The sequence below is a fragment of the Branchiostoma floridae genome, chromosome 2 (assembly GCF_000003815.2).
Source record: "Branchiostoma floridae strain S238N-H82 chromosome 2, Bfl_VNyyK, whole genome shotgun sequence".
NCBI classification, from domain to species: Eukaryota; Metazoa; Chordata; class Leptocardii; order Amphioxiformes; family Branchiostomatidae; genus Branchiostoma; species Branchiostoma floridae.
Genome location: NC_049980.1, coordinates 3,702,736 through 3,726,422, shown reverse-complemented (window position 1 = coordinate 3,726,422; position 23,687 = coordinate 3,702,736). Strand labels below are relative to the sequence as shown.

The window sequence follows — 23,687 nt, the reverse complement described above, 5'->3', positions numbered from 1 at the left end:
GTCTCCGTTACGCCATGGCGCCTGTCTATATGATAATAGCTAATAACGTAACAATGGAGGGGTTACGGCTATGAAATATTCGAAGAAACACAGTGTCAATGTGAAACAAACCCAGAATGTTGCAACAGACTAGTGTTAATAACATAAATCTAGTATATACTACACTCAGGTTCTATTTTATACACACAATGTTTAAAAAGATTGAATAGAAGGGGGCTTAGGTTAAACCCTTGGCGTACGCCGCAAGTTGATTTAAAGTAGTCTGAAATGCCATAATATTAGGAGTTTTAACACAATCTTTTACGTTGGAATACATGGATTGTATGAAGTTGTCCCAAACAGAATCGATTGCTTTCTTGAAAACAACAAAGTACGCGTATAACTTGCCGTAAGGTTCAAAGAATTATTTATCGATTATAGCTTGAGATGTTGTCACTTTTGTCTAATTCCGGATTGAAAGAGAGTCAATAGATTGCTATCTTCTGGAAAGTGCTGCAGACGGTTGGACGTGTTCACCTGCACCACCGTCTGTTTACTGTGTACAGGTGTGTGGTAAGGGGACAATGACAGGTAACCTGATATACAACTGGGCCAACACAGGATACAGGCTTAGACCCTTTTGTATATTTGGGACGAGAATGTTTTTTTTTACTCCATTGATGGGGAAATGTACCGGACTGGATGACGAGATTAAACAGTTTCTTCAGTGGCATGACAAGTTGGTTTGCAACACATTTCAGCATTTCGTTGGTGATGGAGTCTTTGCCACAGGCTTTACGGTCAGCTATGATTTCGTCTTCTAAAATGTCGTAGTCCAAAGGGTTTCCTGTTTTATTTGCAAGGATCTTGACCTTGCTACTGCAGCAGTAGTTCAATTTTTTTGTATCTTTTGACCTGGACATGTTATGGTCTCGATTTTTTGGTGACAGATTGCTTTTGATCTAAGAAAGAAGTGATGTATGTTTAGGATCCCAAGCAGCCTGCTCTGGAACTGTAGGGGCGTTTTGTCAAAATCTTTCAAGGAGCTTAATGGAACTAGAAAGGCCGACATTTGCTTGAGAGCAAATACAGCATATTTCAGCCATCTCCCTCATGCAGTGACGTAGCTTTTTTGTGACGTAGATTACCGTATGGGGTCAAAACTAACCCCAAAACATTTTGTACAAATACAGTTTTTTGTGTGACTCTTTTTGTGATTTGTATATATGTTTAGTTTCATTAATCTATGTGAAACAGTCTGACATGATTAGGTGATAATATTTCGAGCTCATTATCATAATTTATGCAAAAGATCATGAGGACCATATTTTGCACCAATGCTATTCAGACCGGGAAGTAGGTTTTTGATGCCAACTTCAATGCTGTATAGCGCCTGAATGGCTCATGCTAGGACCACCAAACTTGGTAACTTTTTAAAAATTTTTGAAAGCAAAAATTTTCGGTGAACAAAGTATGTTCATAATTTTTCATGTTGCCATGGCAACGAAATTCTGACAGACATATTTATTGCTAATTATTATTATTGTCAATTTTTCTAATTTTGTATTAAACATTTAAGCTTTAAGGTTTTCTTGGCAGATATCAGTTGTTTATCACATCTTATGAAATTCTACGTAAATTTCATAAATCAATATTCATAATTTATGCTAATTTAATGACATCATAAGGCAAAAAAATCCAAGATGGCGGCCGAGATTACCTAAATGACGTCATAATGTTGTCATATAACATGATATTGGCACAAAAACTGTTACAATAATTTTGGCATACATGTACATCATTCTCTGAAATTTCGTGATCCTACGATAAGTAGTTTATGTGTGGGTCGCAAAAGTTTAAAAAAATGCTGGGGTCAGTTTTGACCCCACTGAACCATTCATAAACTTTCTAAGATAACTGAATCAATAATGAGTCAATCTCGTTAAAAACGTTTAAGCAGTTATAGGACATATAGGATATAGTAAGTTTTATTGCAAATTCATGCCCGTGGGCTAATTGCAGGTAACATACAAGATTCAAACAGTGTAAAATACAATATCACAGGTGTCTAGTCTAAAACTAGTGAGAGCTAACTCTAGATCCTGGGTTATTGGGTTCGACTCCTTATTTGAAGACAGTGGAAGACGAAAGATCCCACCTTTTCTATTATGTGTGGGTTTTGTGATGTTAAAAGGAGGACTGTTTTCTTTTTATCATTGAATGTGAGAAAGTTTGGATGGAATTTGATGGCCTCTTTGAACAGCTCTTTTCTTTCTTGGTTATAGAGAGGGCAGTTTGACATGAAATGTGTTTCGTCTTCCACCACGTTTGACGTGCATTGTTTGCACGTTCTTTCACACACGGATAGCCTTTTGTACCGTCCTCTCTCAATTTCGAGAGGATGGGCACTAATTCTAATTTTGCTGATTGCCGAGCGTAAATCAAAATTATCTAATTCTAAATATTTTTCCATAGTATGTGCTGTTTTACAGGTCTTGTAAAATCTTAGCTTACCAGTATCTATACTCAAGTTATGACGAGAGGTTTGGATAAACATATCAGAGATTCTAGATCTTATCATTGTACATATAGATCTGATATCACTAAGTGAGTTACATGAATAGAAAAGGTAGGAGTGGCCACTACCATCTAAAATTTCTTTCACTCGTTGTAACAAGGTTCTTCTGCGACTATTAGAAATAGAATTATGTTGATACAAAAGGGCATCAGCTTGTAATAAATGTCTATGAGGATCCATTTGTAATAATCGTAGCCAGTAACGAATAACACGCACAGATATATCTAAGTCTAAAGGAAATCTGCCAAGCTCCGCTCTGGATGCTAAATTACTACAATTTCTAGGAACTCCAAGTATATTCTTACAAAAACGGTGATGGGAAATTTCAATTGGGGAGTTGTCATTAATAGACTCTGTGCCCCAAATTTCACACCCATATAGGAGAATCGGCTTTATACAGGAATCAAATATTTTTAACAAGCACTTTGGCGATACAGATGAGCGAATGAGAGATTATATATATACAAACAAACTTATGGGAGGAAATTTGTTTTTCGACCAGAAATGCCATGATGGCACACATCGATATACGCCTGGGGTCAGTTTTGACCCTATACGGTGGTTTGAGGGATAATGGAAATAGAAAGGCCGATATTTGCTTGAGAGCAAATACAGCATATTTCAGCCATCTCCCTCATGCAACAATAGGCCTTGAGGTCGATGACCCCTTTGGCCATTGGAAAATGACCCAAGAAATTCCCAAATATATCATATTAAAGTGTTCCATGCAAAAAATTATACATGGGTCATTTGGATAAATATCTAGAGCACCCCTTTACCAAATTTTGGGTCATTTGGTTGTAAAACGAGGGAACAGGAGCCAAAAATGTCCAATTTTTGTCAAAATATGGCCATAAAATCGCAATATTAAGCATTATGCTGTACTGTATGGAACATATGGAACACAAGGTCATTCGGTTGTAAAACGAGGGTACAGGAGGCAAAAATGTGCTTTTTATGTCAAAAAATCGCAAAATTAAGCATTTTGTTGTACCGTATACCAAAACTGTTATTACATCTGTGTGAACATATGATCAGGGCACCTCTGTACCAAATTTCATGACATTCGGCTGTAATACCAGGGTACAGGAGCCCAAAATATATATAAAAATTGACAAAAACCTCAATAAAATTATTTTAAAGGCAGATATGAAAAAAATGAAAAAAAAAACACCTGAGTGTATTGGCTTGCTCTACCTTTGTGCCAAATTTCAAGTCAATCGGTTTAAAAACGGCGGAGTTGATTCGATTTGAAGATTTGACAGGAGAAAGAAAGAAAGAAAGAAAGAAAGAAAGAAAGAAAGAAACATTACGAATACAATATAGTTCACCATACCTATGGTATGGCTGAAATATAAAAATGGAAAAGACGGATTTCTATGATATCTAGTATGCCAGTATCGTTGGCAGAGATGTACATAATGAAGTGCACATCTAATGAGGAAATTTCATACATACAGTGTTTTCTATTATATACTCAAACAATTCTAACGTAATGTAGTTTGTGGCAGGTGTAGGATAAGCAGATACTAATGTTAACTATGCATATAAGCCCCTAATTTGTATAATCTATGTGAACGTGACCTGTGTAAGTTAGTTAAAGGTGTACACTAAACCAAACATGAATAATGCAGGTGTGAAAGTCATTTGCATAACAAGAATATTTCATGGAGATATGAAGTCTTCGAACTCTTGTTAATGGACGTAGGTAACAATGGCATCAACATGAAAAGTTTCTAATCACGTGGTAGCGGTTTTAAACATGGGGGGGGGGGGCGAATCGTTTTGAATCGTTTTGGTGACGAAAATGTTCTGATGCGACACTTCATTTTGCTCGTAGGAACTTTACCAAGATGTCACAGGGGATCCTCGAGGGCAATGAAGAAATCCTCCACCTTGTGCTGAACGGCTCAGTCCAAGAGTTCCTGGAAGACATTCGGATGCAGCACTACCTGCCCAACTTCGAGAGCAAAGATCTCCGTAGTGCCTCACAGCTGCTGAAGAGCAACTTTGACATTGAGAAGGTTGCGCTGCCTGTTGAATCTGCCAAAGAAGAAATTCAGGACAAAATTGCAGATCTTCGTAAGTTATCAGAAATCCTCACTTTTACGTGAATTTCACCAATGTTAATAGATGCGTGCCTGAGCAACTATGTGCGCGTGTTAATTATTCATCTATCGATCTTGCAAGAAAGGAATACCCCAACACCAAATCTATTCATTAAGATATATATTAAGATTTAGGCCCCTCTCAGAGCAAACACAAAACTTACTTTTAAAGCTGGAAATAAGATTCTCATCTGTCAAGCTCCAAAATGACAAATCTTGAGTTTCTACGAGAAAGACAAAGGAAGTTCCCTCCAATTAAAACTTATTGATATTGTTTTACAGGAAAGGACCTCAGCACGATAAAAGATCGCCTTCAAGAGGTAAAAGTACAGGGAAAGGAGTGCTGCGAGTCCTCCAAGGAGATCACTGAGAATTTCGACACATTTACGGATGAAATCAAGAACACCCTGGAGGAAATCGACCGTGTTTTAAGCTGGCATCGTTCCAAAGAAGGAGCAGTGTGTGTGGCAGCCTTTACGGCAATAGGGCTGGCCATCTTGCTCTTGGCTACATGTACAGGAGGCGCTGTGGCTTGTGTCTGTGCAAAATTTGGGGTTGCTGATATTGTCGTTCCTGTTGGGGCAACAGAAGCTCTTGTTGGTTGTGGCATCGGTGGTGGGGTTGCAGGAGCAGCAGGATATGGTATTCATCAGCTGAAAAAAGGTTAGTATCTGAAAAACTAGACTTGATTATTTATCACATTTATTTAGCCCTGAATAGTATTTTAAGACAGAAAACGTGATAGTTGGAAAAGTTGTGATAACTTGGAATTTAGCTGTTATTTCAATAAATGTCTATATTCTAGTGAAATAATGTGATAGTGGGGTACTATCCCATTTTTTTTCTAGTAGACACAATTTTACCAACAGATACTATATTAACATCTCTTTCTAGTAAAATAATGTGATAGTGGGGTACTAACACATTATTTCACTAATAGAGACATTTTGTCTAGTAAAATAATGTGTTAGTGGGGTACTAACACATTATTTCACTAATAGAGACATTCTGTATTTCTCTTACTAGTAAAATAATGTGTTAGTGGGGTACTAACACATTATTTCACTAATAGAGACATCCCGTATTTCTCTTACTAGTAAAATAATGTGTTAGTGGGGTACTAACACATTATTTCACTAATAGAGACATCCCGTATTTCTCTTACTGGTAAAATAATGTGTTAGTGGGGGTACTAACACATTATTCACTAATAGAGACATTCTGTATTTCTCTTACTGGTAAAATAATGTGTTAGTGGGGTACTAACACATTATTTCACTAATAGAGACATTCCGTATTTCTCTTACTAGTAAAATAATGTGTTAGTGGGGTACTAACACATTATTTCACTAATAGAGACATCCCGTATTTCTCTTACTGGTAAAATAATGTGTTAGTGGGGTACTAACACATTATTTCACTAATAGAGACATTCTGTATTTCTCTTACTGGTAAAATAGTGTGTTAGTGGGGTACTAACACATTATTTCACTAATAGAGACATTCTGTATTTCTCTTACTAGTAAAATAATGTGTTAGTGGGGTACTAACACATTATTTTACTGATAAAGACATTCTGTATTTCTCTTACTAGTAAAATAATGTGTTAGTGGGGTACTAACACATTATTTCACTAATAGAGACATTCCGTATTTCTCTTACTAGTAAAATAATGTGTTAGTGGAGTACTAACACATTATTTCACTAATAGAGACATTCTGTATTTCTCTTACTAGTAAAATAATGTGTTAGTGGGGTACTAACACATTATTTCACTAATAGACACCATCCATTATATATATATCTTTCTAGTAAAATAATGTGATAGTGGGGTGCTCCTAGTTGGATGTGCTATATGTCATGAGTACAGCTCCGCGTCATGTCTTGAATGAATGAATTAATGAATGAATAAAGGAAGGTATGAATGAATGAATGAATGAATGAATGAACGAATGAATGAAGGAAGGAAGCAAGAAAGGAAATGAAGGAAGGAATGGCTGAATGACACTTCCTCGCATATTCGACCGGCATTTTTCTTGCCTTGCAATGAATTGAAAACAGATGTATGGCTTGTGTATTCACCACTGACTTGGTCAAGCAGATGTAAGCGCCCCAGTCTGTGCAGATTTTGCGCCTTTTTTCTTGTCTTTTTCCTTCTTCCGTAAAACCCAACGACCTACATTTTCGTGCAAAGTTCCAACAGGACTGTAACAGTATACGCAGGGTGCAACACGCGTTGCCCACGTATTCATCCAGCAGCATGACGACACCCGTGTAATAACTTAAACCGGCCCACTCCCCGACCCTTATCACGTTTTCTTTTTCACTAGTATAGAGTACGGAAGCTTACCAGTGAACGTGATAGGGCCGTGCTCTCACATTGATTTACTAGTAGACGCTATCGTTTCTTCTAACTATTGAATTAATGTAATAGAGATGTGGTAGAAACACATTTTATACATGTACTAATGAAGTAATGTTTATAACCATGTCACTCCTCCTCAGGGGGCGGCGTTTATTTCTGCCTCCCTCCTTCACTTGACGGTTTCTAGTTTTGTGAGTGCATCTCTGTATATCTTGCAACTCGTAGACTGCACATTTTCCAAAATTCCTTCTGACCCAAGCGCCTTCACGGCTTCGTAATATTAAAATTGTCTTTACAATACGCGTAACGTTACGTGTGTGAGTACTTGGTATTTCATGCAATACACTATATGGCCGCACGAGGGATACTGTATTCTCAAGCAGATGTTGAATCGCGCAGATATAGTAGTACTCGGAAAAATTACACGGGCGCTCTTGTAATGACAATCGTACACTGATGATATTATCAACTGGCAATGAATTGAAAACAGATGTATGGCTGCTGTATTGTCATAATCAGATGACCTCAGATGGTTGACCTCCTTCCTATACAAATCAAATGTCGTGCAAATAAGTCCAATCATCATCCATCGCCCATGTTACTTCTGAACCCACCCTCCCTTCAATCCACACCTCTTCTTCCGTCCATCCCTCTTCTTCCGTCCATCCTCCCTTCCTCCTTCTTTCTCTCCTTTCTCGCCTCCATCCATCATGAATCATGAATGGTCCCGGACACGAGCTTGTTTACCGCAAAGAATGCAGGGAAGGTACGGCGTTGCTTCAGAAGGGATTGTGGAAAGTGTGCAGTCTACGAGTTGCATGATATACAGAGATGCACTCACAAAACTAGGAACCGTCAAGTGAAGGAGGGAGGCAGAAATAAACGCCGCCCCCTGAGGAGGAGTGACATGGTTATAAACATTACTTCATTAGTACATGTATAAAATGTGTTTCTACCACATCTCTATTACATTAATTCAATAGTTAGAAGAAACGATAGCGTCTACTAGTAAATCAATGTGAGAGCACGGCCCTATCACGTTCACTGGTAAGCTTCCGTACTCTATACTAGTGAAAAAGAAAACGTGATAAGGGTCGGGGAGTGGGCCGGTTTAAGTTATTACACGGGTGTCGTCATGCTGCTGGATGAATACGTGGGCAACGCGTGTTGCACCCTGCGTATACTGTTACAGTCCTGTTGGAACTTTGCACGAAAATGTAGGTCGTTGGGTTTTACGGAAGAAGGAAAAAGACAAGAAAAAAGGCGCAAAATCTGCACAGACTGGGGCGCTTACATCTGCTTGACCAAGTCAGTGGTGAATACACAAGCCATACATCTGTTTTCAATTCGTTGCAAGGCAAGAAAATTGCCAGTCGAATATGCGAGGAAGTGTCATTCAGCCATTCCTTCCTTCATTTCCTTTCTTGCTTCCTTCCTTCCTTCCTTCATTCATTCGTTCATTCATTCATCCATTCATTCATTCCTTTATTCATTCATTCATTCATTCATTCAAGACATGACGCGGAGCTGTACTCGTGACATATAGCGCATCCAACTTGGAGTACCCCACTAACACATTATTTTACTAGAAAGAAGATGTACAGAATGTCTCTATTAGTGAAATAATGTGTTAGTACTAACACATTATTTTACTAGTAAGAGAAATACGGAATGTCTTTATCAGTAAAATAATGTGTTAGTACCCCACTAACACATTATTTTACTAGTAAGAGAAATACGGAATGTCTCTATTAGTGAAATAATGTGTTAGTACCCCACTAACACATTATTTTACTAGTAAGAGAAATACGGAATGTCTCTATTAGTGAAATAATGTGTTAGTACCCCACTAACACATTATTTTACTAGTAAGAGAAATACAGAATGTCTCTATTAGTGAAATAATGTGTTAGTACCCCACTAACACATTATTTTACTAGTAAGAGAAATACAGAATGTCTCTATTAGTGAAATAATGTGTTAGTACCCCACTAACACATCATTTTACTAGTAAGAGATATACGGAATGTCTCTATTAGTGAAATAATGTGTTAGTACCCCACTAACACATTATTTTACTAGTAAGAGAAATACGGAATGTCTCTATTAGTGAAATAATGTGTTAGTACCCCACTAACACATTATTTTACTAGTAAGAGAAATACAGAATGTCTCTATTAGTGAAATAATGTGTTAGTACCCCACTAACACATTATTTTACTTGTAAGAGTGGTAAGAAATTAAATTGAATCTACTGGTAAAATAATGTGATATGATTGTGTCAACCCTTATCACAAGTGAAAGTAGTTAACACGTTTTTCGACAGAAACACTTTTTGGAACTAAAATAATGTGATAAATATACCGGGCTGAAAAACTACTTTCCTGAATAATTAATGCAAAGGGGGGAAGTAAGTTAGCACAAGATAGAATGTCTTAGTTTTCAATCGTTCCTATTGAAAAGATTACTGAGCTGCGACATATAAATCTGACTGAAACTCTTTTTCATTTGATATACCTTTAGAAATGGAGAAAATTGGTCAAGCTCTTGAGAAGCTGCAAGGACAGCTCAACGAAATGACCCTTGAGGCAAGCAAGCAGAAGACCGCATGGGAAGAGATCAACATCCAGGCAGGAAGTGTCATGAAGCACATTGACAACACGGTGGAAGGAAATGCAGACCACCCGGAACCAAGCAGCAAACAGCCTCTGAAACGCCTGCTGAATGGAATACAGAGTGTGCGTGCGGAAGTTGTAGACCTCTGGGCTGATGTTATGCAGTTCGAAGGAGACGCAAAACGCACCCTGGGCAATCTACAGCGCCTTTCCCTGATAAAAAAACATGTAAGCAAATCTTTACGTATGCTTAATCAAATCCCACAGCGATCACTGTTAGACCAATCATGTAAAGTAAAGTTAAACTATATACTAGGCATCCTATCTGTGCCTTTTTTCCTGTATATCATCTGCAATTACAGTTGCATAAATATGGCCTATTTCCTCCAGGATGTTGTGCCCGCAGACCTGTCATCTCCTTTGCAGAACGTCCATAAGATCGCAGAAGGTCTCCTGAAAACAACGAAGACTGAACGTGGCCACGATGTGACAATGTGCACCGAACACATAACAGCATCGCTGATAGCGGGGTGAACAACAGCAGCAACAACAAAACCGTATGATTTAATCTGTTCTTGTATGTGATCATCAAATGTATCAAAGTGTTTTGCTGTAAGATGTATTTCTATCAATTTTCCCTTAACCCTTTCTAGGTTTGAATGAGAGTTTTATTTTGTTCTTGTCAGTTGCAAAAGTGAAATTTCAAACCAAATTACAATAGTGATTGTTTGCTGCTATAAACGACCCTAACCAATCAGAAGGAGAAATACACATGCCCGGATATTGAAAAGTCAGGAAACATACCCACCTGCAGAGGTGGAATGAGAGTACAGTACTAATAGTACATGTATATTTGAAAAAACATTTGACATGCTAAGCCAGCAATGTTGCAGAATATTGTTTGTAGCAATTTTGGCTTCAGAATGTCTATCTACTTATGTAACAAAAGCACAAAGGTATTAGTAAATTTGTATTTACATGCATGATTGTGTAGAGTCAGGCAGGAATTTGTATCTTTTATATATTGTCAGTTTTGATAGGCCACAAAATGTATGGGAATAGGTTAATGACCCACCTATTCCTTGGTGTGTCCTCAAACCTCAATGCTTATACAAGTGACTGAATAATCCAATGAATGATCAAAGTTAACAAGTTGGTTTTATGAGGTGGTTATAGTAAATGACCAGGCTTATATATGACACCATATACACCTTCGGGTGGTCATTGACCCTTGATTATACAACTCTATATGGGTGCATTATTGGCCAATCATACTTATGATATCATGGCAGTACAGCCAACAGGAATGCAGGCTTGTGATTGGTTTCCAAAGTCTGGCAATTTCATAATATTTCTTGGCATCGATGCCAATAGGGCAGCGGCCGATGCAAGTAACTAGACGTTACTTGCGAAACTGAAAGTTAACTAGACTGGATTCCAGGCTAAAGAAAAAGCCGAACTCTCATAATTATGATAAATTAGAAAGGAATATTTTCAATCATTGGAAATAATATCCAGAACAAAGGGGAAAAAACAGGACAGGTCAAAATACTATAAAAATCTACCAGTTTTGAAAAATCTCAAAGCTTTGGTTTCACACATATATAGCAATCGCACAAGTCTTGTACTAAGATGAGCCCTCAATGTCCTGTACAATGATTTGCGGTTATACTTGGATGGGTCATTACTTAAGGGTTAATGACCCGCCCCGAGGTGTATATGGTGTCATAACGCCTGGTCCTTTGCTATTACCACCGAATAAAACCACCGAGTTCGCTTCGCTCACTCGGTGGTTTTATGAGGTGGTTATAGCAAAGGACCAGGCGTTATGACACCATATATACCGAGGAACAGGTGGGTCATTAACCCTATTATCATATAGCCTACCCACACTGACCCATTTAAGAGTAGATTAGAGTAGAGTAGAGTTTACAGATGAGTAGGAGCGACAAATTCTTCTCTAAAACATACATCTTTTATTCAGTACATACATTTAAACAGTGACTTTGAACAACATAAAACTTGTACGTGAAATGTATTTCTGTTCCAAGGCTTAAAATAAGAACAAAGTCGATTCATTATGTTACAAACTGTTGCACGCTCCGTATTTCTCCACTCGCCCATTCTCCAGTTTGTCGAGTTCGTTCCTATCAGGCGCTAAATCTCTGCCGGCTTTCCTGAGGTATTCCGGGATCCCTGTGCTTCACAGCTCTTGAGAATCTCGTTCACTACAAACCCAGACACGACTTCTCCGAAGAAAGGTAGCATTTTGGTCCTCCAGCGCCATGACCACTACTCAATGGCGGACCGTGGTGTTATTGTCGTCTGAACTTGAATGGGCGGGGGTGCAAATAATTTTATTTTCCATTTGCAGTTTAAATTGGACATGACATGGAAATAGATTTTATTGTCTTAAATATTATAGGTAATTCAATGTTGTTTTAAGACAGCAAATGTTTTCTTTGAACAAAGAAACACGCACTACCGATGTTAATAGAGGGAGCCATCCCCCCTGCCATGCCTGTACTTATTCCCCTATCTTGGCAGATGGACGATTCCTGGATATCTCATTCTGATTGGCCAGCGTCATGTTTGTCTGTCCTTCTGATTGGTTTAAACTTTCAAAAGTTTTATCACATATGTGATCATCAAAAATTTAATGCATGGCTGTTACGGCATCATAACCAGCATGAAATGGGGCCTTCTGATTGGCCCACGTCCCCTGGCTATATGATAATACTACTTAGTAAACCCAAGATCACATATTTTCTAGAAAGGAGACTCTCCTCAAATTCGTAGTGATGCACTATCCAAAGTCAGTCACCTATAACCTGAGTACTTACATGACATTGTAAGTACCATCCTTTTACTACTGACATAGCTTGGTGGCCAGCTGTATTATAGCTCCCGAGAGTGCCGAGAGGACAGAAGAAAATAAGTATGGCTGGATCTTAGGCTACATGACTTGTTGTCAACTAGTACTGTTGGCTTAATCTTTTCGTACAATAACAAGGTCAGGAAGTGAAAAGATCAAGTATACTACCAGTATACTACTGGACCAGGTACAGAGGTTTTTTTTCAAGACAGATACTGTGCCAAACCAGCCAAATGAATATGAATACCGGTAAATAAGTACTGTGCCCAAAAAAGTCAAATTCAAATTTGTTAGGATATCAAGTGATTAACTTCACATTATCGCACCAAATTACTGGCAAATAGGTCATGCAATTAATAAGCGGCTTCTACTGTATAAAAAAAGGAAAACAAAGAATTCACCCTAATGGTAGACCTGTTGCTGCGGTCATGTGTCCTTAGAGTCACTTCCTGTCAATAACAGTAGACGGGTCCATTCTGTGAACATTTGGGAAAGTCACAACTTTTTTCTAGTGTTGGTTATTTTTTTTGGTTAATTTTTCATAATGTTATTTACCGATGTTCACAGATGAACTTGATGTTTCTTGCTTCTCATCTGCTTTGAAAGTGAATAGAATTATCATATTGTTTGAAAATACTGTATATTAGTATTACATAATTTGATATTATTATAACTGCATGATACATGTATGTATACTAAATAACAGGAACTGGTGCATGTAACTGGTATTCTAAATTTCAAGATGCTTAATATATACATCAAGATTAAAATCAGTCACACAATTTCAACCTCCGACACAAGAGTCAACATGCTGGTACATAACTTGCAGTTCAAATTTACTCTTTTACCATGTACATGTATTTAGATTTTTTAGCTACAAATTGCAGAGGAGTATTTCGATCCCTAATTGTAGAATTATATTGGTTATAGAAAAAATGACATTTATGAAACTTTTACAGTCATAAATCAGTGTGCAAGTAAATAAGTGTGCAAGTGATCTATCGGAAGTGTTGTTTTATTAGTCCATAACTGGTGTTGTTTTATCAGTTTGCTGAATGGCTTCATTTATGTATTCTATTCTAGATCTTGTGACCAATGTACATTTGTAAACGTTAATACTATAATTTAGGAAATCATCAAGAATAGAATACTGTACATACAAGTTAACTGCAACTGTATACTTTCCAGACCCACAAAAGCTGATTGCAAATTACATTTTTTGTACAAGCCTACTAGTATGGGGACAGTACATCATATCAACATTTGAATGCAGTCTAACAAATTATTTAACTTTTTACAATCCAACTCATACATAGCTGGCAAGGTGGTCTTGGGTAATGTAGAATCTATACAAAACTCAAAGGTTAAAATCCCTAGCTAATCCCTAATCAAATCCCTATGCAAATTAATGCATTGCCCTCCACGCCTATTTCCACTTGACCTCTGAAAATGTCTCAGTTTTTCAGTAAATCATCGAAATGTAAGGACCCTTCCTTATGTGAGTGGATAAAACTACAAATGTAATACTGTCTGGTAAATTACCTAGCTTGTACTTAAACACTGTTAAACTGGTGTGGTATGCCTAAAGACAATTTACCAGTTGATATACAAAGAATGTTTGAATGATGTACATGTACATTCCCCTTGTAATGCAAACAGTTTGTGTCTGTTGATGTGCCAATCTTATTTCACCTACAAGTACCATGGGGGTACAGTAATAGGGTTTGGAAATACAATGTACAATGAAATGCCAAATTAAGGGTCATTTGATCGTACAGATGGTACAGTATTTAATTGTCTATACTAGTACACACATGTATGTAACAAACAATAAACAGATTCAGCTTGTAAAGTTGTGTGCAGTGGACCAAAATAAAGTCAGATCAATCAAATTCTGTACCTCACTGTTTGTGTACATGTGTTATTGGGAAAAACCCGAGGCTCATCTTGACGCAAGGAGGATTGATAAAACCTTCTAGCTTGAAAGGACCAAACAGGCTTTAATAATGAGGGTTTGTCCTGCTCTTCATGGTGTAGGCTAGGGATGGGGGGAATAATATCTGTGATGAAACCTAGGCTTTAGGGTTTGCTGCAAATTCGAGGGTGGTACGGAATACACCGTGTGGTATTTTGTTTATGTCAGACCCACCTGAGAAAACAATTTTCGAGACGACGCAAAATGCACTAGAAGTTGAAAAAATGTGGTTGCCCCCAAACAAAAACTGCCACAACAGCAATTCCAACGTCCGAATCAGTGATTGGAATTTTCGACCGCACCGCACTTGGCATGCACAAAATTATTCGATGGGAGCCTGTGTGATAAAACTTTGACACCAGTGTGATGCGGCTTTTTATCACCCAGTCTGGAACATGTACACGTGTATGATGCACTGATGTTGTAACTTCTCTCACTGAACCTTGGTATTCAATGCTAAAGGGTAGATTTAGCTTACTATGTAATTGTAAAGAAATGGCAGGGAAATCTACTTTTTGCATTGTCCAAATATTACGTAGCATAGCTTTAAACGTTATTGCGGTCCAGGTATGACATAATTGAATAGATACTAGTTAGTTTACGGGGCTCCATACTACCTTCGCACCAACGTTGCAACGAGGGAGGTATCGAAGCTGCGGTATTAAAACTAGGATGATACTCAGACAATCCTCCAACTATAGGCTCTGAACCCAGCCACCTCCTACATAGGGAGATACTGAAAGACGGAATACCAAGTAATACCACGTAATACCAGGTTAAACATCACGGAACTCAAACATTTTGTGTGCATATGTGTTCCCCACATATATAAACCAAACATTTTGTGGTTTATGGGCTTTAAAATTATATTTTTGCCTATAAGAATTCCGCTAACAAAACGCCGCGCGCCGCTGCCCCGCGCGGCATGATGGCGCTGGCGGGCCGGGTCAATCAACAACACGGTTCTTCTTCTTCCGGTAATGTGCAACTGCCGATGAGTCGGCAGTGATTGACTAGTGTTTCAAACACCTTATACACGTAGTTGGAACATTCAACAACATAACTGTACCAGTGTTGTCGTCGTGTTGCATGTTGTAACTTGTAACGTTAAACCGCTGGAGATTTTGCGGCACAAGCGTGTCACTACCCTGAGACCGACCTGATAGAAATTAGAATCAAAAGCAACTAATGGGCCCGGACAAATTTTAACGTGACGAAATGACTAAAATACAACTGTTTGAAACACTGCAAAGATAAACCAGGGCACGATGTTGCAAATAATTGAAAAATGACAAACATTAACGTCAGATTAACGTGTCGCGGCTCGCCGTGTTGTTGATGTGACTCGGCCCGCCAGCGCTATCAAATATCATGCCGCGCGGGGCAGCGGCAGTTTGCCACCGGAATTCTTTGGCAAAAATATTATTTTTAAGCCAATAAACTACAAAATATTTGGTTTATATATGTGGGGAACACATATGTACACATAATATATGAGTTCCTTGATGTTTAACCTGGTATTACGTGGTATTACTTGGTATTACTTGGTATTCCGTCTTTCAGTACTACCGTCCTACATACGCAGCAATGTCTCCAACGGCGCTAGCAAATCGCCTGTTGTTTGCTAACGCTGTTGGAGACACTGCGTGGGAGGATGATTCAGACTAGCAAACCCTGACACTTTGTCCACCTCGAGCTCTAGTTCTGTAACTTAGTCTATAGTCTGAAACTTCCTGATAGGGATATCAGGAAGACAAAGCACCTCAAACTAGTCAAAGTTACCTCCTGCTTTATTTGACATGATATCCGGACTCACTGCATGCCTATACACAATACAGTACAGTATGGGTACATCAGATGGCGCCTTTCAACTGAAAGCTCAATTAGAATAGAAACACTTGTAAACAAAGTTTAGGAAACGTAAAAAGTACTAGTAGTAGTTAATTTTACCTGTGCTTGGTAAAACTGAGTTCATGCTTCCCGCCGTTCGAAAATTGTCTGGCCAAGGACGGCCTCGCTTTGGCGACAGGACGATTTTATAAGGTATAATAGGGGCAGTATTCATCTTTTGATAACTTATTTGTTAAAATGATAAGTCTAAAAGTACAAAGTACAGAATATGAATTGATATGTATTATAATAATCACTTATAATACAAAACTATCACCACAACGGTGTCAAAAAGTTAAAAAGTAAATAGAGGTTACCCCCTATGGATGGTGGTTTAATCCGATGTGAGGTCACAAGGTCATCTCGTCAACATGGCTGCCGGTGTGTTCAGGTCACTTGTAAGTCGTTCATTTTTCGTCAATATCTATTCATTATAGCCACAAATTTGGTATCAGTGTGTATTTTTATTATCTTAATGCATATGTGCACATACTGATTGATTTTGAAAGTGATAATTTTGTTATTTGTGGCGTGTAGAGGGTATGACATTGAAGTGTTCTTTTTGTCATGTCACCTCAACCTGATTGCGAAATTGGTTGTACAATGATCTTCGCGGTTTTTGTCACTTTCTAAAGGCCAGCGATATATTTTTTAAAACGTTTTATTTTTTGTAAGGACCAGAAAGCGTTTCAAAACACAAAATGGTGCATATTGTCTGATAGGAAAAAAGTGGGTTGTCAAACATACATGTGCATCATTCAATGAGTCATGTCATACCGTTATACACGTGCTACATTCATGTAGACATAATTTGATGTTATACACAGTAACCCTTAGACTTAGAGGACGGGTTAAAATTTGGAATCGTTACAGGAAACGTTCGTAAAATATGGAAGTCATTATACTTTTATAGTGACCTCTGTACTGTTTTGGATAATTTTGTACTTGCTCTGCAATCAGTATGTCTGCTGTGTGCATTTACATAATTTATGAAAAGGTTTTGCAGGGCCATAAATGGTGAATGCTAACCCGTTTAACTTATAGTTAAAGGCAATTTACAATTATCATTATTATAGGATATTGATTGACTGATTTTTATATTATAATTGAACAATTTCTCACAGTCACAAGGTCTGAGAAGAATAACACCTTTTGGGGCCAGACTTTATTCAGATGAGGTAAGTATACATTGTATAGCTGTTGTTTCTTCCGCATTGTGTATATTTGTGCTGTAACTGTTACATTATTGCCCCTCCTTGTACATTGTGCTACTTATCTCAGCATATCAAGTGCTTTGATTAAAGGCTTAATGCATCAAGACAGAGATACTACTGTAAATGCAGAAACTTTCGCGGTGGTTTAGTGTTGGCGGTTTTCGTGGTGGCCGCTTCACTGCGAATTTAAAACCACCGCAAACATTTTCCATGGCAGTAAGAGACTACAGTGCATGGTGCTACCGCGAACTTAAAACCACCGCAAAAAGTTTTTTTCCTGCTACCGCAAAATTAAATCCCCGCGAACTTAAGTGCATTTACAGTATGTTAAGTGTAGGTATCCTTTCTTAGCTCCCTCTATGGTTTAGTCATCAATAGTTTGTTCTATCAATGTGGTTTGAACAGAAGACAGTGGATTGACACCAATGACCATCCCTTGTGTCCTGACATGTACAGGCTCGAACAGTGACCCTGATCCCAGGTGATGGCATCGGCCCGGAGATCTCAGCTGCTGTTCAGGAGATCTTTGCAGCTGCATCGGTAAGTACATGTACCTCCACAACCCTATAGTATAGGTATATAATTTATGACTATATATGGGTATGGTTCTGTAAGGCCATTTATGTCATCCCTGGGCTGTGATAACGGTCGATACATATGTTCCGGACCATGTGATAAAAAGCCGTATCACACAGGCTTCGAAGTTTTATCACACAGGCTTCTATCGAATAACTTGGACGGTTTCTGCGCACTCCAGTGCAGCACGGTCGCACTGATTTGGTTGTTGGAACATTACAGTACTGTCTATATTTAGTTAATGTGCTCAGAGTTTGCTGTGGATTGCTTTTACAGTTTTTCTTACCTCCATGAAGATGGGTTTTTACTCTGGATGATTTTGGAAAAATTGAAATTGGGGATATATCTCAAGATACGATATAACTGGATGGATTGCAATGGTGTTTGACAGGTGGGTAAGTGGGGTGATTCCGACACTAGTGAAAGTTGATATTGGGCCTCCTGGTGGTTGACCTTGTTTTTAATGTGCTACATGTATATGGTACAGGGGACCAAGTGTAGCTAACTCAGTTGTTATCAAGTCAACAAAACAGCAGCCTAAAACTGCACTTTCAACAAGTGATTAATTTAAGTAAAGTATAGTGAGACCTTTTTTTATTATCATGTAGTAGTGATTACTGTTTATTGTGTATTCACATTCTTTGTATACTTATCTTTTTTTCTACACCTAAGGTCCAGCTTTGTCATTCTTGATTTTACAAAAGCTTTGAGCATCACAACAATATCTAAAGAAGGGTAGATTCAAGTAGAGGAAATAGAGAATACAGCAAGCCTTAGTTTTCATTTAATGGCAAGTTTAGTCTAAAAAAAATATACATCCATTCAACCTGCTCATTTGATTGCATTTTAAGGATAGATCAAGGCACTACAACACCATTTTTAACCATAACTTATTCACAATCATGGATTGACTATGATGGAATATTTTTTTTTTCTCCAGGCTCCCATAAAGTGGGAGACGTCTGACGTGACGGCCATCAAGGGTCCTGGTGGGAAGTACATCATCCCTCCTGAGGCTCAGGAGTCCATGAACAGGAACAAGATTGGGCTCAAAGGTCTGTCATTAATCCTTAGACCATTTAATAAAGGTCATGTTGATTTGATTATGGCCTCTTGGGTTGACATCCTCTGGGAACCCCAAAACTGATGTGAGCATGCATAAAAAAAGTTTGGCAAAAAAGTTGCCTTCACTCTGAAATCTAAGTGGTCAGGAAGGTTGAACAAATGACTTAACGCACAGAGTATGGTACACAGAACAATAGATTCTTCATATTGTTCTCCAGCATCGTCTCTGGCTTTAGAACTTTGGTATTGTACAATTTTAGTATCCATTTCTGATTTTTTTTGTCAATTTACAACATACATGCATTTGCATGTTTTGCTGATGACCTGTACAAGTTACAGTTTGGTCAAAATTTTTTGCAGGGAAAGGGACAAAAATTTGCATACACTGATGTCATCCATGTATTAGAACCAAAATGACCTCATGTAAAAGCCAGCAGTTTCTTTTAGAAATCTTCAATCGTAAACATTGATTATGATAAAAGAAAAAGCATGATAAATTAATTTATGGGCCATCGTGTCCTATATTTACCATACTTAAAACATTCCTTCATCCCCTCCTGTCCTCTTCCAGGCCCCCTGAAGACCCCCGTGGGTAAGGGTCACCCGTCCATGAACCTGCTGCTGAGGAAGACCTTCCAGCTGTATGCCAACGTGCGCCCCTGTAAGTCCATCGAGGGCTACAAGACCCCCTACCCTGACGTGGACCTGGTCACCATCAGGGAGAACACTGAGGGGGAGTACAGTGGGATTGAACACATGGTAGGACATGGAACATGTTTACTGACACAGTTAGGGAGAACACTGAGGGGGAGTACAGTGGCATTGAACATATGGTAGGACATGGAACATGTTTACTGCCACAGTTAGGGAGAACACTGAGGGGGAGTACAGTGGGATTGAACACATGGTAGGACATGGAACATGTTTACTGCCACAGTTAGGGAGAACACTGAGGGGGAGTACAGTGGGATTGAACACATGGTAGGACATGTAACATGTTTACTGACACAGTTAGGGAGAACACTGAGGGGGAGTACAGTGGGATTGAACATATGGTAGGACATGGAACATGCTTGCTGACACAGTTGGGGAGAACACTGAGGGGGAGTACAGTGGGATTGAACATATGGTAGGACATAGAACATGTTTACTGCACAGTTAGGGAGAACACTGAGGGGGAGTACAGTGGGATCGAACACATGGTAGGACATGTAACATGTTAACTGACACAGTTAGGGAGAACACTGAGGGGGAGTACAGTGGGATTGAACACATGGTAGGACATGGAACATGTTTACTGACACAGTTAGGGAGAACACTGAGGGGGAATACAGTGGGATTGAACACATGGTAGGACATGGAACATGTTTACTGACACAGTTAGGGGGAACACTGAGGGGGAGTACAGTGGGATCGAACACATGGTTGGACATGGAACATGTTTACTGACACAGTTAGGGAGAACACTGAAGGGGAGTACAGTGGGATCGAACACATTGTAAGCGTAGCAACATTCTTCTGCTGTTGCCACCAGAATAGTTGCCGCTCCAGATCACGAAGTTAAGAAGAGTAATCAACTGGCCTACCTGGAGTCTTGTACGGAGGAGATGAAGACAGATGGGTGTTGATTTGAGGGTTTAATCTAGAAAAGTTAGTGATACAAAAACCGCCTGTTGTTTGATAAGTGCAAGTCCCAGAATGATGATAGCCCGCAGAATAAAGCTTGTAGAAGTTCGATAAGTCCGATAATAAGTAATGTTCGATTCCAAGTAGTGTCCGTTTCCAAGTTAAGTCCAACTCCAGGTAAAGTCGTGAAAAACTGGTCAGACTTCCCAACTTCCTCTGGTCCTATCTTCTCCTGTATTGGAGCCTGGTTTCCTTCCTTTAGCAAGCAAGTCCTGCTTCTTCCCTCTTTGGGAAGCCTAATCCTCCTTGCTCCTCGGCAAGAAGGTCCTGATTCTTCCCCTCTTTGGGAAGCCCAATCCTTCTTACTCCTTGGCAAGAAGGCCCTGATTCTTCCTCTCTTTGGGAAGCCTAATTTCTTCCTGCTAGTCCAGCACGAAGCCTGTTTCTCTATGAGTCCTGGGTCAGTAGGGTCCCTTGAGTTTTAATAGTCACATGGCCCAGTTTTGGCGGGAGCTTGCACATCTTATTTTACTAGCTAACTAATGGCGGCAGATTTGAATTGGAAGTTTGGCGCTTACACACATGGTAGGGAAATAATCCAGTTTATGCATTGTTAATTTATACTGAATATGTTTAGGTACTAAGTTTATATGCCATTATGTCAAAATCTGTTGGAACACAGAAGTTCAGTGGTATTGAACTTGTCATATGGTAGCACAAATACGAGGGTGATCAATAAGTTCACGGCCTTATGCAGAGATCAGGTACTGTACTTACTTATCCTCTATATCACTGGAGAGACATATTATATAGGCTATGGCTTTCTTTTTCCCTTTGGGTCTGTCCTGCGCTACAGTCTGTGCAGATTGCAAGGTTGTCTGACAGTCTTCTCCTCCACCTGTTAATGGTTTCAAGTCTTCCCTTTTTTCTTTTACAACAAGGTCTTCAGTCTAGGCCGCAACTTTGGAAATTCTGTTGCCCGCCAGAAAAAAGGTGCACAATACAAATTTCGTGGCATAATTTCTGACAGCTTATACAGTAGCAAAACTTCCATTTTGTGTATGTTTTGTCATGGACATTCTGTGGGCTATCGTTTTGGTGGCAGATGTATGTAGCTTCTGATGTCAGGAATACTGTAAATGCATTTAAGTTTGCGGAGATTTAATTTCGCGGTAGTGGGAAAAATGACTTTTCGCGGTGGTTTTAATTTTGCGGTAACACCATCGACTGTAGTCTAATACCTTAATACAAAATTGTTTGCGGTGGATTTAAGTTCGCGGTGAAGTAGTTGCCGCGAAAACCGCGAACATTAATCCACCGCAAACATTTCTGCATTTACAGTAAGTGGTGTAAGTTTGGGCCCCCTAGACATGTGGTATACGTAGTGGCTAGTTGTGTTACATGTACTGCAACAGCAGAATTACATGTATGTCATATGTCTAATACATTCTTGTTTGTTATAGAAAGGTGTTGGCTTTTCTTTTAGCAATACTTTTAGTGATTATTGCTTCTCACTTAGTTTTTTGATAGTTTATATTCAATGGGTTTGTAAAATTACTAATCGCATGCTTGTGAACTTTTTCACCAGATTGTTGACGGAGTGGTGCAGAGCATCAAGCTGATCACAGAGCCGGCCTCGCGGAGAGTTGCAGAGTTCGCCTTTGAGTTTGCCCGAGCCCAGGGCAGAGACACAGTCACCGCTGTGCACAAGGCTAACATCATGTGAGTACATGTATATATGATGATACATACATGTTTTGTTTTGTTGTTATTGTTGGATGTCCATCGCTCTACGATGATGACTTCAATGGCGCTACATACATGTATAACATACAGAAATATACATACATGTATAACATACAGAAATATCTACACTGGACATACCACACTGCTGGGAAAGTAGATTTGAGGAAGTGTCAAGTTTGATCTTTCTATTTTTTATGTGGCACTATGTACTAGGTGGTAACAATATCTGTGTAGCTAGAAGAAACTCTATGTACTCAGTAGAAGGCTTTTGCAGGTAAGATGCATACACATGTATAGGCATCATAGCCCTGCTTGTTCGGAGACCTCTTTCATGTAACAAAAGTGTGTTGGCAAAATTAACGTTTTCTTTAAATCTCTCAAGGTTAATTGTTGAGAAAAAAAAATCTATATCACTTTGTTGAAAAATAGACTCAGAAATTGGCATCTGTATTCATTTCTGCAGTTATTCAAAGGGTGGAACATTATTACATTGTTTTCTGATTGTTGTCCTTTTTTTCTGTTTTTAGAACTTTGTTTAACATTCCTAACCACTTACTAGAATTCAAGTTGATGGCTCGTTTTTTTTTACAATTTGTTTCATGCATGCTCGCATCAGTTTTGGGTTTCCCAGAGGAATCTGTCATCCCCATATTAATCAAGTCAACATTACCTTACTGAAAACACCATTATGTACATGTAATGGGTTTCTTTTATTTCTTATTTCCCAGGCGCATGTCTGACGGCCTGTTCCTACGGTGCTGTCGGGAGGTGGCTGAGGACTACAAGGACATCAAGTTTGAGGAGATGTACCTGGACACTGTCTGTCTCAATGTAAGATCATTCTTATTGTCCATCCTCTTCCTGTTATGTCTGGTGTCACATAGGAGTAGCAAGTTTTTTTTTACTGTTAGTGGCAGGATTTGGGAGATATATATTTTGTACTTTTGCTCAATTGTTTAATTTCTAAGTAAGCTCCATACTTACAATGCACCTACACCAGATATGTTATAACTGCACTTTGGTTTTTGATCTTTTGCTTGGTCAGATTGTTGTCCATACATTGTACATGTATATC

The 23,687-nt window shown here is 38.8% G+C and overlaps 2 protein-coding genes across 2 annotated transcripts in view; both read left to right on the top strand.

The window, feature by feature from the left end:
* Window positions 1-11,332, top strand: part of LOC118410390 — a 17,840-nt gene extending 6,508 nt beyond the window's left edge. The window contains exons 2-5 of the mRNA XM_035812081.1: window positions 4,398-4,639; window positions 4,948-5,328; window positions 9,554-9,873; window positions 10,036-11,332. Coding sequence (XP_035667974.1) covers window positions 4,398-4,639; window positions 4,948-5,328; window positions 9,554-9,873; window positions 10,036-10,179 — 1,087 coding nt within the window. The 3' untranslated portion in view covers window positions 10,180-11,332. The remainder of the gene's footprint in view (window positions 1-4,397; window positions 4,640-4,947; window positions 5,329-9,553; window positions 9,874-10,035) is intronic.
* A 5,372-nt stretch (window positions 11,333-16,704) lies between these two features.
* LOC118410079 (isocitrate dehydrogenase [NAD] subunit alpha, mitochondrial-like) overlaps window positions 16,705-23,687 on the top strand; it is a 10,642-nt gene continuing 3,659 nt past the window's right edge. Inside the window, exons 1-7 of the mRNA XM_035811561.1 lie at window positions 16,705-16,783; window positions 17,510-17,563; window positions 18,056-18,139; window positions 19,116-19,230; window positions 19,812-19,999; window positions 22,455-22,588; window positions 23,341-23,443. Coding sequence (XP_035667454.1) covers window positions 16,757-16,783; window positions 17,510-17,563; window positions 18,056-18,139; window positions 19,116-19,230; window positions 19,812-19,999; window positions 22,455-22,588; window positions 23,341-23,443 — 705 coding nt within the window. The 5' untranslated portion in view covers window positions 16,705-16,756. The remainder of the gene's footprint in view (window positions 16,784-17,509; window positions 17,564-18,055; window positions 18,140-19,115; window positions 19,231-19,811; window positions 20,000-22,454; window positions 22,589-23,340; window positions 23,444-23,687) is intronic.